This window comes from Rana temporaria, chromosome 11 (assembly GCF_905171775.1).
Source record: "Rana temporaria chromosome 11, aRanTem1.1, whole genome shotgun sequence".
In the NCBI taxonomy this organism is placed as follows: Eukaryota; Metazoa; Chordata; class Amphibia; order Anura; family Ranidae; genus Rana; species Rana temporaria.
The window spans coordinates 9,069,693-9,086,996 of record NC_053499.1 but is presented as its reverse complement, the minus strand read 5'-3'; the positions used below and the strand labels follow the sequence as shown (position 1 = coordinate 9,086,996).

Sequence of the window (17,304 nt, the reverse complement as noted above, 5' to 3'; positions counted from 1 at the left end):
CCGCTTGCTCCCCAGACTTCACACAGCAAAGCTCCTCTCCTATTTCTCACACAGCTCACATCGGATTCTCTCATGCCCCGTACACACCGCGATCCCAAAACGCTCTGCAAATCTGGCAAATCGAACCACGTTTGTTCAGGTTCCATTCATTTTTAATGGCACCTAAAGGCGGGTGGCAACACTGACAAGATAAATTGCGCTGCAATAGCAGCAAACCGCATTGCACAAAGCTTGTCGCCCAAAAGAAGCTCATGTTCATTTTTGAGTGACAAGCTTCATGTGGTGCAGTTTGGCGCGACAATCGCACCCACGTTTAGGTGCCATTGAACATGAATGGCTTCTGAACAAGCGTGGAATCGCTGCGAATCTGCCCACGATTGCAAACGCCCAGGTGTGAATGGGGCCTAACAGAAAGCCTCTATCTGCACACTGTGTAGCTGGATTCTATGCTGCACAGCCATTCTTCTTCGGGAACATCACAGGTCAGAACTGCAGCATAACAGGCAGCTACACAGTGTGCAGATCAAGGCTTTCTGTATAAGAAAATTCATCTGAGCTGTGTGCCAAGTGAGAGGAGGAGGGAGGGGGAAAGGAGCTGTGATGCCTGTGCCCAGACTGTGTTCAGTATGGAAATGTGAGAAGGACATAACAGGCACAGCATCCATGCAAGATGGGGGGGCCAAACTTAAATCTTGGGAGGGGGGGGGATTCAACCATGTTGAGTTGAGAGGTGTCTTAATATAGCGCGGTCTTACCCCGAAGGGTCCCGATGCGCATAGCAGAGTTCCTGGGAAAAGGGGACCCAGGAACCAAAAGCCGCACAGAGTGGCAGAAAGGGTGGAAGAGAGGATACGCAGGAAAGGCTTGCGTGAAAAGCCAAGTCTTCTGTAGCCTGCGGAAGACCGGAATAGTAGAGTCCTTCTGGAGCTCGACAGGGAGGCTATTCCATGATACGGCACCCTGGTGGCAGAAGGCCCGACCACCACGCCGAATCTTCTTGGGCATCGAGATGTAGAAGAGATCTGACAAGAGCTTGTTTATGAAAACGAGAGCAGAGATAGCTTGGGGCCAGGCCTCTCATAATGTCTATACCACTTCTGTATTTTTCCACTTTTATGCAGAGGAAAAGCTCAGTGCCTGAACTTGTTCACTGTTCAGGTGTGTGACTGTTCACGAAGCACGGCCACATCTCCCAGTGGAGGAGGGATAGAAAGAGGGGGTGGATTGCTGTAGTTGTAACCGCCCCCTCTAAATTTACAAACAGGATATGAACTGTTACTTGGACCTACATGACAGATGAAGTGCCACCACTTAGCCTATCCCCATAGATGTGCACACGAATGCCACCTGCTGTCACAGAAAGGAGGCTCTGGTGGTGGGAGACAGCTGATTGGAAGCATATTACATTACGCCCTAAATAGGGGTGTAACGTGTGCCTACAGTTGAACCTAGCCTGTAATACTGTATAATGGGGGCATTTACACTGGCCACTGGCACCCCCAACCACCCACCTGGTGCCACCCCTGGATAATGCTAACGGGGTGATTAGGGTGTGCCTAGGCACACCCTGTGCACACGCCTATCCCATTCTTCTCCTTTAGAGCAACGAAGGTGCGGGGCTTGATCTCAAGTGCAGGACTGGTCTGCATCCAGATCTTGGAAAACAGAACCTTCTGCGGAAACAAATGGGCCCACTCTAATAAGAAGGATGAATTATTAGTTTATTGGTCTTTTCTATCATGGCAACTGCAGTTTGCTTTGTCTGACCTGTAAGACAGTTATGTAGAGCAGGTCTGGATAGCGTATACAGAGTTTGTGGATGGACACCGTCTCCACAACAAAGGTGAAATACTGACGCAACACAGCAACGCAACAACAATTAAATTGTAACACCATGCGGGTGCCAGAGAAAAATATAAATTCTTATAAGAAACATAAAACTCAGGATTGATCATGCTAGTAAAAAATGATTTTGAAGTGCATCACATTTTGGGGTACCTTTGTATCGAAGTGAGATATTTAAAAATGCAATCACCAAGTGTTGGAGTTTTCCTATTTCTGAGCTTTGTCTTTGCAATAATAATTTTCAATATTTTTAAAGCTAGGGTTTTAATCTGCTTATAATTGGCCTTCTGCCCCCTCATCAACATGCCAATGATATTTTTACATAAAACCTTTTGATTTTCATAAAATATCCCATTTTAGACCCAGTGATGTCATCACTGGGTTTGTACGATTCTCTATTCCAGTGGTCTCCAAACCCTTTGCTTGCCTTTATCAGGCCCTTTAGGTATTCCTTCCACTGAAACCAAATATGAGGCACTATTCCTTCTACTGAAACCAACAATGAGCACTATTCCTTCCACTGACAACAATGAAGGAGCAAAATTCCTTCTACCGACACCAATGAAGGGGCAAAATTCCTTCTACCGACACCAATGAAGGGGCAAAATTCCTTCTACCGACACCAATGAAAAGGAAACATTCATTCTACCGATACCAATAAGGGGGCAAAACTCCTTCTACCGACACCAAAGAAGGGGAAAAATTCCTTCTACTGACACCAATGAAGGGGCAAAATTCCTTCTACCGACACCAATGAAGGGGCAAAATTTCTTCTACCGACACCAATGAAGGGGCAAAATTCCTTCTACCGATACCAATAAAGGGGCAAAATTCCTTCTACCGACACCAATAAGGGGGCAAAATTCCTTCTACCGACACCAATGAAGGGGCACAATTCCTTCCACAGACACCAACGAAGGGGCAAAATTCCTTCTACCGACACCAATAAAAGGGCAAAATTCCTTCTACCGACACCAAAGAAGGGGAAAAATTCCTTCTACTGACACCAATGAAGGGGCAAAATTCCTTCTACCGACACCAATGAAGGGGCAAAATTCCTTCTACCGACACCAATGAAGGGGCAAAATTCCTTCTACCGACACCAATAAAGGGGCAAAATTCCTTCTACCGACACCAATAAGGGGGCAAAATTCCTTCTACCGACACCAATGAAGGGGCACAATTCCTTCCACAGACACCAACGAAGGGGCAAAATTCCTTCTACCGACACCAATAAAAGGGCAAAATTCCTTCTACCGACACCAATGAAGGGGCAAAATTCCTTCTACCGACACCAATGAAGGGGCAAAATTCCTTCTACCGACACCAGTGAAAGGGCAAAATTCCTTCTACCGACACCAATGAAAGGGCAAAATTCCTTCCATTGACAACAAACATGGGGCACCATTCCTCCTGCTGACACCAACTATTTCTCCTCCTAAAACCAAAGATTGAGCGAGGAAGAATCCCATCCCCCCAAGATTGGTGGGATTATTTGGGCCCAAAGTGTACAACAAAAGAGTAGCAAAACATAAATTGTAAAAAACAGTATTACAAATTTTATTGTTAGAACAAATTAAAAAGAAAAACAATAAATGGCTGGTGAAGCAGCTAAAGAACCAACAGGGCATAAACAACAAATACAGAAAACTCCCTGTGCACACGCCTATCCCATTCTTCTCCTTTAGAGCAACGAAGGTGCGGGGCTTGATCTCAAGTGCAGGACTGGTCTGCATCCAGATCTTGGAAAACAGAACCTTCTGCGGAAACAAATGGGCCCACTCTAATAAGAAGGATGAATTATTAGTTTATTGGTCTTTTCTATCATGGCAACTGCAGTTTGCTTTGTCTGACCTGTAAGACAGTTATGTAGAGCAGGTCTGGATAGCGTATACAGAGTTTGTGGATGGACACCGTCTCCACAACAAAGGTGAAATACTGACGCAACACAGCAACGCAACAACAATTAAATTGTAACACCATGCGGGTGCCAGAGAAAAATATAAATTCTTATAAGAAACATAAAACTCAGGATTGATCATGCTAGTAAAAATGATTTTGAAGTGCATCACATTTTGGGGTACCTTTGTATCGAAGTGAGATATTTAAAAATGCAATCACCAAGTGTTGGAGTTTTCCTATTTCTGAGCTTTGTCTTTGCAATAATAATTTTCAATATTTTTAAAGCTAGGGTTTTAATCTGCTTATAATTGGCCTTCTGCCCCCTCATCAACATGCCAATGATATTTTTACATAAAACCTTTTGATTTTCATAAAATATCCCATTTTAGACCCAGTGATGTCATCACTGGGTTTGTACGATTCTCTATTCCAGTGGTCTCCAAACCCTTTGCTTGCCTTTATCAGGCCCTTTAGGTATTCCTTCCACTGAAACCAAATATGAGGCACTATTCCTTCTACTGAAACCAACAATGAGCACTATTCCTTCCACTGACAACAATGAAGGAGCAAAATTCCTTCTACCGACACCAATGAAGGGGCAAAATTCCTTCTACCGACACCAATGAAGGGGCAAAATTCCTTCTACCGACACCAATGAAAAGGAAACATTCATTCTACCGATACCAATAAGGGGGCAAAACTCCTTCTACCGACACCAAAGAAGGGGAAAAATTCCTTCTACTGACACCAATGAAGGGGCAAAATTCCTTCTACCGACACCAATGAAGGGGCAAAATTTCTTCTACCGACACCAATGAAGGGGCAAAATTCCTTCTACCGATACCAATAAAGGGGCAAAATTCCTTCTACCGACACCAATAAGGGGGCAAAATTCCTTCTACCGACACCAATGAAGGGGCACAATTCCTTCCACAGACACCAACGAAGGGGCAAAATTCCTTCTACCGACACCAATAAAAGGGCAAAATTCCTTCTACCGACACCAAAGAAGGGGAAAAATTCCTTCTACTGACACCAATGAAGGGGCAAAATTCCTTCTACCGACACCAATGAAGGGGCAAAATTCCTTCTACCGACACCAATGAAGGGGCAAAATTCCTTCTACCGATACCAATAAAGGGGCAAAATTCCTTCTACCGACACCAATAAGGGGGCAAAATTCCTTCTACCGACACCAATGAAGGGGCACAATTCCTTCCACAGACACCAACGAAGGGGCAAAATTCCTTCTACCGACACCAATAAAAGGGCAAAATTCCTTCTACCGACACCAATGAAGGGGCAAAATTCCTTCTACCGACACCAATGAAGGGGCAAAATTCCTTCTACCGACACCAGTGAAAGGGCAAAATTCCTTCTACCGACACCAATGAAAGGGCAAAATTCCTTCCATTGACAACAAACATGGGGCACCATTCCTCCTGCTGACACCAACTATTTCTCCTCCTAAAACCAAAGATTGAGCGAGGAAGAATCCCATCCCCCCAAGATTGGTGGGATTATTTGGGCCCAAAGTGTACAACAAAAGAGTAGCAAAACATAAATTGTAAAAAACAGTATTACAAATTTTATTGTTAGAACAAATTAAAAAGAAAAACAATAAATGGCTGGTGAAGCAGCTAAAGAACCAACAGGGCATAAACAACAAATACAGAAAACTCCATATATAGTACATTGTTGGCTTCAAAGGATGAGACATGACCACTACATACACAGGACCTCGACACGCTTAAGAATGAGCAATTCCTTCTTCAGGGGGTTAGTAGCAGTTAGTGCAACTGCTACTAAACCCCTGAAAAAGGAGTTACTCATTCTGAAACCCGTCGGTGTCCTGCGTATGTAATGGTCATGTCCAGGGCTTTTTTTCTCAGAGAATAGGTGCAGGAACTCCCTACTTCCGTGTCACCTGTTGTGTCCACCCCCTACCCACCTCCGAGCACCATTCCTTGGTTCCAACCCTCTACTTACCTCTGAGCACCATTCGTTGGTTTCACCCCCTACCCACCTCCGAGCACCATCCTTTGGTTCCATTCCTTACCCACCTCCGAGCACCATTCCTTGGTTCCACTCCCTACCCACCTCCGAGCACCATTCCTTGGTTCCACTCCCTACCCACCTCCGAGCACCATTCCTTGGTTCCACTCCCTACCCACCTCCGAGCACCATTCCTTGGTTCCACTCCCTACCCACCTCCGAGCACCATTCCTTGGTTCCACCCCCTACCCACCTCTCAGTAATGGATTCAGAACCAAGTATCAATTTGTGGTGCTAAGTAATTTGTATATGATAGGAAGTAAAATAGATCCACTGTAGCCAGCAACAATAGACTCTGAACAGCTAGCAACAATAGACCCCTCCCTCAACCGTTGATGTCTCCCAGGAGTATAAGAGCCCTCCAGCAACACTATATCCTCTACCAGCGCCAACTGACATCCCCAGCAACAATAGACTCTACCCCTGTAAAAATAGATGCCTTCCAGCAACAATAGATCCTCCAGCAGCCAGCAATAATAGACCCTCGGGTACACCCCAGCACCCCTTGCCATTACATACATTCAGAGCTCGAGGTGCCGGAACTGCGTTCCCCCGCGTTCCTGCTAAAAAAAAAGCCCTGGTCATGTGTTATCCTTTATGAGACCAACATTGAATATGGAATTCTCTGTATGCTCTGTTGGTGGTTTAGCTGCTACACCAGCCATTTATTGTTTTTTTCTTTTAAATTTGTTGTAATAATACATTTTGTAATACTGTTTTTTACATGTATGTTTTGCTACTCTTTTTGTCCACTTTATGCCCACATAATCCCACCAATCTTGGGGGACTTCTTCCTTGCTCATGCTTAAGGGATGATGGCCATACCTTCTTCCCCTATGTAATACCAAAAGATCAGAAATTATTTACTCCCACCGGGCACAGTATAGCCCCCCTAAAGTCTAAGGGACAGTAAACTGAGAAGTAACAAAAGATGAATAAAAGGTGGCAACTATATAAAATACACTGTGCAAGCTAAACACCATTGAGTAAAAGGGGTTGTAAAGGCACACGTTTTTTCACCTTAATGTATTCTATGCATTAAGGTGAAAAAACATCCGAGGATTAGCGGCCCCCCAGCCCCCCCCCCCCCATTTACTTACCTGACCCCTCGAAAGTCCCGCGCCGTGAACGCGCTTGGCTTCTCGGCTCATTCATTGGTTGATTGAAAGCAGCATAGCCATTGGCTTGCGCGGATGTCAATCACATCCAATGACGCGGCATGCTGGGGCCAAGTGATACAGTCTGCGGCTATGACCCACAGGAGCGAGCCCGCAAGAACTAACCCCCATGTGAGAGAGCTCCCATAAAGGGGGCTAGTTCTTGTGGGGAGACAGCCACCGAGGGACCCCAGAAGACCAGGTTCGGGGCCACTCTGTGCAAAACTAGCTGCACAGTGGAGTATAACATGTTTGTTATTTAAAAAAAAAAAAAAATAATTACCTTTACAACCCCTTGTTTCCATCTACGTTAACATTCTGAGTGCAAGAAGCTGGTGTGCCTCTGGGCTTCATAACACAAATCTCAGACTTGCCCTGAATAAAACCAGCCACCTAGTTGGTGGTCTCGTGTGAAAACAGAGAACAGAGAGATCATTCAGATAAACAGAAGAGCTCAACTAGTGATCCTTGAGCTTTCTTAATAGCGAGCAGCAGATGACCCCACGTGTAAAGTTGGCTGAGCAAGTGTCGGAGAGACCCCTGGGTCAGGAGATCTTCACCGCGTGCATTAATTCCAGCGCAGCGTTTATGAAAAGCGATAAAGCGAAGCAATTATGAGACCAGCGGCACCGGGTCGCTGTCCTGCGAAGGGGGCCGGTGATAACACTAGATGGTGAGAGGACACATTCCATTCTAGGAACACCAGATGAAGATAGGAGCTCTCCCGGCAGAACATGCCTCCGACACAGGAGTTGCTGCTGTTCTTGGACCTTGCCCAAATCTTACAGCGATAGGACAAGGAATGTCACCCATAGGGCAATGTCCTCTGAGCATGGGGGGTTAAGAAAATGGGTCGTGGGATTATCAAGTTGTGTATTTAGAGTGAACCATGACTGTAAACTCAACATTACTGAGAAGCAGCTATTTGGAGAATTCCTCGATAAGGTCCTGTGCCGGGGAAAGAGAGACCCGGCATGAGGGACTCGCAGGAACCAACATTGGCAAACCGCTTTTAAATGAGATCGCCAATCAACAAATAAAAACGTATCAGAACTTTGAAGGGTGCAAACCAGCTCCCAACAGGTGAGCTTTTTATATATATATATATATATATATTTATTTATATTATTTTAAGGATAAGTTTACAGGTAACTTATTTTTTTGTAGGAACCTGAAAAGCATTGCAACCGCGATGAGCAGATCACTGGTGCCATGCAGGTCTCCTACAGACTTGTCAATGTAAGTTCTATGGGCAGGCAGTTTCGAACACTTTTAGCACTTTTTCCAAACCTTTTTTAATATTGCCTTTTTTCTTTTCTTTTTTTTATATATTATCATTTTTTTTATAATTTTTTGTATTTTTATTTGCACACATTTACAGCTCGGCCATATATATTGCTCTTCTGGCTGAATCTCTTTTAGTTTCTCTTAGCTGATGGGTATACAACAAAAATGAGGCAATACCCCCTCTGGGAATTTAAAGAGGGATTCCACCCGCGATTTTTTTTTTTTTTTTTAAAAGTCAGCAGCTACCAACACCGTAGCAGCTGACTTTTAATAAGGACACTTACCTGTCTCCTAGTCGCCCACGATGTCTGCCCCACTGGCGGCAATCGCTCGGTCCTGGCGCCTCCATCCTAACTAAGGGAAACAGGCGCGACTCACGCAGCGCTTTGCGAATGGGTGGCTTCCTCTTGGGTTACACACAGTTCCCAGAAGGCAGCGCGTCCCATTCACCAAAAGACACCACAACGGAGGATGAGGCAGAAGTGCTACCGCCGCATAGCAACCGCCCTTTCAGGTGAGTATATATTTTTATTTTTCATTTTTTTTTTCTATTTTTTTTTAGATTTTTTTGGGGGGGGGGGGGGGTGGAACTCCACTTTTAAGGTGGCCACTAGAAGTAATATATTTAAAAACGCAATATTTTATTTTTAACAATAATAGCTACATAGGTTGAAAAAAGACACAAATCCATCTAGTTAAACCAATAAAAATAAATCCAAATTGATTAAAATCAAATCAATTAATTATTTAACCAATTATGTTTTATGATCATTAAAAATTAAATATTAATTGTTTTAATATATTACCTCTAGTGGTCTCCTTAAAAGTCCCTGTGGGGGGGGGGGGGTGGCTTTTGTTGTACCGTATTTGCCGGCGTATAAGACGACTTTCTGGATGCAAAAAAATGCATCCAAAGTCGGGGGTCGTCTTATACGCCGGATCTGTCTCCGTCAGGCTGCGGACATCCATGTTTCAGGCTGCGGGCATCCATGATTTAAAAGCCGTGCCTCCTCCTCAGACTCATTTTCCCAGCAGGGCCTCTGTTTAGTGTTCCGCCTATCATGGATGCCTTCTCATCCTCGGACTAGAGGACGTCCGTGATAGGCGGAACACTGAACAGAAACCCCGCTGGGAAAATTAGTGTTCCGCCTATCACGGAACAGTCTGAGGAGGAGGCGCAGCTTTTAAATCATGGATGCCCGCAGCCTGAAACATGGATGTCCGCAGCAAAAAAATAAGGTAGGGAGATCGTCATGGCCGGCACAGTGGAGGCATGTGATGGACAGTGGAGGCATGTGATGGACAGTGGAGGCATGGAATGGCACAGTGGGGGCATGGAATGGCACAGTGGGGGCATGGAATGGCACAGTGGGGGCATGGAATGGCACAGTGGGGGCATGGAATGGCACAGTGGGGGCATGGAATGGCACGGCACAGTGGGGCATGGAATGGCACGGCACAGTGGGGCATGTAATGGCAGGGCACAGTGGGGCATGTAATGGCACGGCACAGTGGGGCATGTAATGGCACGGCACAGTGGGGCATGTAATGGCACGGCACAGTGTGCCATGTAATGGCACGGCACAGTGGGGCATGTAATGGCACGGCACAGTGGGGCATGTAATGGCACGGCACAGTGGGGCATGTAATGGCACAGCACAGTGTGCCATGTAATGGCACGGCACAGTGGGGCATGTAATGTAATGGCACAGTGGAGGCATGTCATGTAATGGCACAGTGAGGCATGTAATGGCACAGTGATATTTGAAAAATGCCTGTTTCTGTGAGTGGTTGTTCTGGCTACCCCTCAGCTTCCAGAAAGACTAGTAGGAAGGGGGTAGTCTTATACAGCGAGTATATCCCAAAACCAACATTTTTCCTGGAAAAAAAGAGATTTTTAATACAGCTTACCTGTAAAATCTTTTTCTTGGAGTACATCACGGGACACAGAGCGGCATTCATTACTATATGGAGTACCTTCAGGTGTAGACACTGGCAATCTTCAAACAGGAAATGCCCCTCCCTATATAACCCCCTCCCATAGGAGGAGTACCTCAGTTTTGTAGCAAGCAGTATGCCTCCCAAAATGGTCCTCAAAAAGAGGGGTGGGAGCTCTGTGTCCCGTGATGTACTCCAAGAAAAAGATTTTACAGGTAAGCTGTATTAAAAATCTCTTTTTCTTTATCGTTACATCACGGGACACAGAGCGGCATTCATTACTATATGGGATGTCCCAAAGCAATGCTTACAATGAGGGGAGGGAGAACATCTCCAAGACAAAAGGATTTAATTTAGAGATATACTCAAATCATAATAAATCCAACTTATTTGAGAAAAATAATCTTAAATTTTAAATTTAACTCAAAAAAAGAAGAGGAGCCCCCGGGATCCGAGGGTCTCAAACTGCAGCTTGCAGCACTGCCTGCCCGAAGGCAGTATCAGTATTCCTTCTTACGTCCAACTTGTAGAATTTTGTGAATGTGTGGACAGAAGACCAGGTTGCCGCCTTGCAAACTTGAGCCATAGAGATCTGGTGGTGTGCTGCCCAGGAAGCGCCCATGGCTCTAGTAGAATGAGCCTTTAATGATACTGGAGGAGGCAACCCTTTCAAGCCGTAGGCCTGAGTGATTAATTGCTTGATCCACCTAGAAATGGTGGACTTTGCAGCTGCCTGCCCCTTCTTGGGCCCATCCGGTAGAATAAACAGCACATCTGTTTTTCGGATTTTCTCTGTAGCTTTAAGATAGGCCTTCATGGCCCTGACAATATCCAAGGTATGCAGCAACCCTTCCTTTCTGGAAGTAGGTTTAGGGAAGAAGGATGGTAATACCAAATCCTGGTTCAAATGAAAACTGGATATGACCTTCGGTAGGAAGGATGAGGGCGAAGAACGACCTTGTCCTTATGAAATATAAGATATGGTTCCTTACAGGATAAGGCTGCCAGTTCCGAAACTCTTCTTGCGGAAACTATGGCAACCAAAAATACCAACTTCCTTGTCAGTAGAACCAAAGGAACCTCAGCCAATGGCTCAAACGGTTGTTTCTGTAAACTTGACAGGACAAGATTTAAATCCCACGGACAAAGCGGGGATTTAACTGGAGGCTTAATACGTAAGACCCCTTGAAGGAAGGTCTTAACCAGCGAGTGGGTGGCCAGCGGCCGCTGAAACCACACTGACAGAGCCGAAATCTGTCCTTTGATTGTGCTTAATGCCAATCCTTTATCCACTCCTAGCTGGAGAAAACTTAAAACTCTATCAATGGTGAATTTGCGAGGAAGCCATAGCTTGGACTCACACCAGCCTACATAGGCCTTCCAGACCCTGTGATAAATCACCCTAGAGACCGGTTTCCTGGCTCTGATTAGGGTAGAGATTACCTTCTGAGACAGACCTCTACCCCTGAGAATCAAGGATTCAGCTTCCAGGCCGTCAAATTTAGATGCCGTAAGGCAGGGTGGAGGATCGGACCTTGCGATAGCAGGTCTGGCCTTAGAGGCAGAGTCCAAGGGTTTCCCACTACCATCCTTAGGATTAGTGAGTACCATGCCCTTCTGGGCCATGCTGGAGCTACCAGGATGACTGGTATGCGCTCCACCCTGATCCTGCGCAGCAGGCGGGGTAGTAACTGGAGCGGGGGAAATGCATAAAGAAGTTTGAACTGATGCCAAGGGCAAACCAGAGCATCGGTTCCGCAGGCCATCAGATCCCTTGACCGGGACATGAACCTGTCTAGCTTCTTGTTGAGTCTCGATGCCATGATATCCACGTCCGGCACTCCTCAACTTTGGCAGAGTGCTTGAAAGACCTGTGGATGCAGAGACCATTCCCCCGACCATAGAGTCTGGCGGCTTAAGAAGTCCGCCTGAAAGTTGTCCACTCCGGGAATGAATATTGCCGATATGCAGGGCACATGAGCCTCTGCCCATAGGAGAATCAAGCTCACTTCTCTCTGAGCGGCCTGACTCCTGGTTCCCCCTTGGTGATTTATGTATGCCACTGCCGTGGCATTGTCTGATTGAATTCTCACCGGGAACCCCTGCAATTTCGACGTCCAAGCCCTGAGGGCTAGTCGAACAGCTCTGAGCTCCAAGATGTCGATGGGTAACAGCTTCTCTGGCTTTGCCCAAATACCTTGGCGAGTGGAACCCTCCACAATTGCTCCCCAGCCCGTTAGGCTGGCGTCTGTGGTCACTATCTTCCAAGCCACTGGGCTGAAAGACCTTCCCTTCAGTAGGTTCTGAGGATCTAACCACCAACACCACTGGCGTAAAAACTGAGGTACTCCTCCTATGGGAGGGGGTTATATAGGGAGGGGCATTTCCTGTTTGAAGATTGCCAGTGTCTACACCTGAAGGTACTCCATATAGTAATGAATGCCGCTCTGTGTCCCGTGATGTAACGATAAAGAAATAGGGGTCGTCTTATACGCCCAGTCATCTTATACGCGGGCAAATACGGTATATCTATTTAGGGATGATAGTAGACCACTAAAACAATGAACACCTCTTTTTTTCTATAATCTTAGCTGAAGGGTAAACACGAAAAGGAAAAACATTTAACAAATAAAGACTTCTTACCCTCAACTGAGATTTTTCACCAAAGATGTAGAGCGCGGCCTGGCGCTTTAGCAGGCTGTTCTGTAGTGAGGTCTGGTCGCTGTATGAAGCTCCGTGATCCTTTCCTGCTAGCCGGGCGCCAACATCAATAAGCGGTGTCTGGGTGGTGATTAGGCGATTGCTTGAGCGCAGGCTGGCCCAAACGCCTGGGTACAAATTACAAAAGTATTAGAAGCAAAAAATAATCAACGGCGGTAAACATATGGGAAACTCGGTGGTCATTGCAGAGCAAGTCGTATCTGCGGAAAGGCGTGCATAAAGTCTACAATAAATCACCTCTAAGGAAACATACCCAGTAGTCCAAAAGGACATAAAGCTTCCTCTAGGTAAAGAGTAAATCTGTTTGAGACTGATATTTCAGTTTTGGGTTTGTGCCAACCTGTCAACACATTGATTATTTTTTCTGTTTGGTTGGAGACTTCAGTGGCATCAAGAGGTCTTGGAGTGACTCAAATGCTGCTTTATGGATTCTGCTAAAATGTTGACTACAAACCTTCCAAACATTTGTAGTGGTGGGATTTCCCTGATGTAGATCTTAATGCCCAGCCAATACCACTATGAGGATGTCACACCCCCTCTTCTGTATCATTTATGTATGTTTTGTACACTGCAAAGACTTTAAAAAAGGTAGTATTTGATGCAAAAACAATGGTGCCAATTTCTCAATGCACTTGCCCCCCAGGGAAATTTAAAGGTTTGGTAAAAGGTAAAAAAAAATTCACCTTAATGCATTCTATGGCTAAAACTTCTGACTATACCGCCCGCCCCCCCCCCCCCCCCCGTTATACTTTCCTGACCCCTCGAAAATCCCGCGCTTGGCCTCCGACATCCTCTTCGCTGCTCAACCTGGCTATTGATTGGCTAGAGCGGATGGATTGAAAGCAGCGCAGCCATTGGCTGGTGCTGCCGTCAATCACATCCAATGACGCGGAGGGGCGGGGCCCAGTGATACAGTGAGCGGCAATGGCCGCTCGCTGTATCACGGGAGCGCGCACGCAAGGACTCCACACAATGCGAGGGAGCTTGCATGACTGTGTGGAGTTCTTGCGGGGAGGACCAGAGACAGCCGCTGAGGGACCCCAGAAGACGAGGATCGGGGCCACACTGTGCAAAACGGGCTGCACAGTGGAGGCAAGTATAACATGTTTGTTATTTAAAAAAAATGGTTTCATTTACAACCCCTTTAATAAAGATTTAAAAAAATTAAGAGACACCTCGTCTTTAACCGCTTAAGGACCGCCGCACAAACTTATGAACGTCGACAAAATGGCATGGCTGGGAAAATGGGCGTACAGGTACGTCCCCTTTAATTTGCCGCCGTGTGGACTCGATGTCCACGGGTGCCCCGCGATCGGGTCACAGAGCTGAAGAATGGGGAGATGTCAGTGTAAACACAACATTGCCCCGTTCTTCCTAGTGACATGTCACTGATCGAATGTTCCCTCTCATCGGGAACAGCGATCAGTGACGTGTCACTCATAGCCACGCCGCCTACCAGTTAGAATCACTCCCTAGGACACACTTAACCCCTTCAGCGCCCCCTACAGGTTAATCCCTTCACGCCCAGTGTAATTTTTACAGTAATCAGTGCATTTTTATAGCACTGATAGCTGTAAAAATGACAATGGTCCCAAAATGGCATCAAAAGTGCCCGATATGATCGCCGCCATTACTAGTAAAAAAAAAATATTAATAAAAATGCCATAAAACTATCCCCTATTTTGTAGACGCTATAACTTTTGAGCAAACCAATCAATAAACGCTTATTGTGATTTTTTTTTTACCAAAAATATGTAGAAGAATACGCATCGGCCTAAACTGAGGAAAAAAATTGCTTTTTTATATATTTTTTGGGGTTATTTATTATAGCAAAAAGTAAAAAATATTGCTTTTTTTTTAAAAAATTACGCTTATTTTGTTTATAGCGCAAAAAATAAACGCAGAGGTGATCAAATATCACCAAAAGGAAGCTCTATTTGTGGGGGAAAAAAAAGGACCTCAATTTTGTTTTGGAGCCATGTCGCACGTCCGCGCATTTGTCAGTTAAATCGACGCAGTGCCGAATCGCAAAAAGTGGCCAGGTCTTTGGCCAGCCAAATTGTCCGAGGCTGAAGTGGTTAAACGCTAGCATTTGAGGCAAAAAAACGATGGTGCTAATTTCTCAGTGCACTTGGTCCCCGGGGGAATTTAATAAAGATTAAAAAAAAATTAAGAGACACTTTTTTAAAGTCTTGCTCAGCTTTATAACCATCCTGATAAGAAAGGAGGAGGTCCAAAAATTTGTAGAAATGCCTTGCTGTGCTACAGGCTATGAGGCACAAGGTGGTCACAGATCTCACCAACCACCATCCAACCCAAAACATGAAAACGCCAGTCTTCAGTAAGCTTGGCCTTTAAAAAGGCAAGACTGTCCAATCTGAATTTATATAGAACACCAAGCATTGGGTAACCAGCAGAGCCCCCAGCTGGCAAAGCATGCTGGAACTTTTAGTTCCTTACCAACATAGGATACGGGTCAACCAAGCTTATTTTGAAATGTGGCACAAAATTTCTATGGGAAACTTTGCAGAGTTTCATATTCACTTAGAGGTGATAACTATAATCAGATAACAATAGATAAGAGTCAATAGTTGGGTGAGTCAATTGGCAGTGTTAGTGCTACAAAAATACAGATCTACAGAAACGAGGATGGAGTAAACGAAAATATGAAGTGTCACCATGTGGGTTGCAAAGTGTGTGGGCCATCAGAGACCCAACAGAGTTGTAGGACAGCGAATGATGGGTCTGATGTGTTGGGCGCGAGCAATGTGAAGGCAATGTAGGGTGACTACTGTGTGACCTGCTTTAAGGACTCGGCTACAAGTCAGATTGTCAACCACTTATTAGAAAGATACAATTTTAAAGCCGAACACCAGGCTTTATTCAGTTTTAAAGATGTTCTAAAAGGTAAAAAAAAAAATTTACAAACATGCTATACTTACCTACACAGAGCAGCTCTGATTCAACTCTTTTCAGGTCCCCTGCCAGACTCCTGGCAACTCCCAGACCCCCTTCCTCTGCCGGGTGCCCCCATAGCAAGCCACTTGCTATGGAGGCACTAGTGCATGCGGACTCCCAAGCCACCTCTGCCCCACCCCCGCCTCACTGGTTGTGATTGGCAGCCAATGGCTCCCACTGCTGTCTCTAAGCCAATGAGAAGTGAGAGAGCCGAGAGAGCCTCGGCTCTCGTGCACATCGCTGGATCGAGATCGGGCTCAGGTAAGTATAAGGAGGGTTGGGTGGGATACATAAATTGTATGAAGGTAAAAAACCTCCCTTTACAACCACTTTAAACAGTTTGTTTGGACCAAGCTGGTGCAAAGAAATTATTTCCACTGTCAGCATAGGCGTGCGCAAGGGGTGTCCCTGGGTACACCCTAATCCTGAAGTTGGCAACCCCCCAATCGTGATCTACCTGCCGATCGTGGACAGGTGACAGGTGAACCGCAATCCCCCAGAATCTGGAGAGGAAGGGCAGCGGAGCTGGGATATAGTGGAACCAATCTGTATTTTCCTCCTGCAGCAGCTGAAAGTAGGCTTCTCCTCCTCTCCCCGACATTCGACTGCTACAGGAGCAAAATACAGCGGGATCGATACCAATATATGCCACCCCTCCTGTCCCTCTTCTTTCTGCTGCCTGGGTCCCCCTTGCTCCCCCCCCCCCATTGTTTCAGGATGGATAGTTGGGGAAGAGGCCAGTACATATGTCACACAGGCATATGTGTTGGAGCTTTGAGGTGCACACCCTAATGCGCACACCTATGACTATCAGCACTCTATAAACTGTATGTAGCACCGGCTACACAGAGTATACAGTGCTGGGTTCCGGGGGGTACAGCCATTCACAGGAAGCCTTGTCGTTTTCTTTCTTTTTTTTAGGAATGGGTACAAGGGTTCCTCTAATTGTCTGAGGTGGAGAGGCGGGCTGATGATGTCACACCTCAGCCACAGAAGCTCACAGTGTGCAGTGAAATCAGAGGAAGCCATTTTAGTACAGGGGAGGAGCCTGTACAGCAGTGCAAGACTGAGGGCAAGGCTGGAGATCAGCCCTGAACACTAAAGAATCTTGCATGTAGCCCAGTCATTGGTTGCTATATCAGCTCAGAGCAACTTTTCTATTTGAAATACTCTCCCCCATTAAAAAGGTGGAGACAAGTGATCCAGATACCGCTGCAGGACATAGGCTCAGATTCTCGTACATGGGCGTAAAACTGTGCGGGCGTAACGTATCTGGTTTACGTTACGCTGCCGCAAGTTTTACAGGCAAGTGCTTTATTTACAAAGAAATTGTCTGTAAAGTTGCGGCGGCGTAGCGTAAATCCCCCGGCGCAAGCCCGCCTAATTCAAATGAGCCGGTTAGGGGGCGTGGATGATTTAAATTAGGCGCGTTCCCGCGCCG

At 45.9% G+C, this 17,304-nt stretch overlaps 1 protein-coding gene across 4 annotated transcripts in view; it reads right to left on the bottom strand.

The window, feature by feature from the left end:
- The window catches only part of SBF2 (SET binding factor 2), a 420,356-nt gene that overhangs the window by 41,655 nt on the left and 361,397 nt on the right, over positions 1-17,304 (bottom strand). For all 4 annotated transcript variants that reach the window (XM_040327974.1, XM_040327975.1, XM_040327976.1 and 1 more), the window contains one exon: positions 12,828-13,012. In XM_040327974.1, coding sequence (XP_040183908.1) covers positions 12,828-13,012 — 185 coding nt within the window. The remainder of the gene's footprint in view (positions 1-12,827; positions 13,013-17,304) is intronic.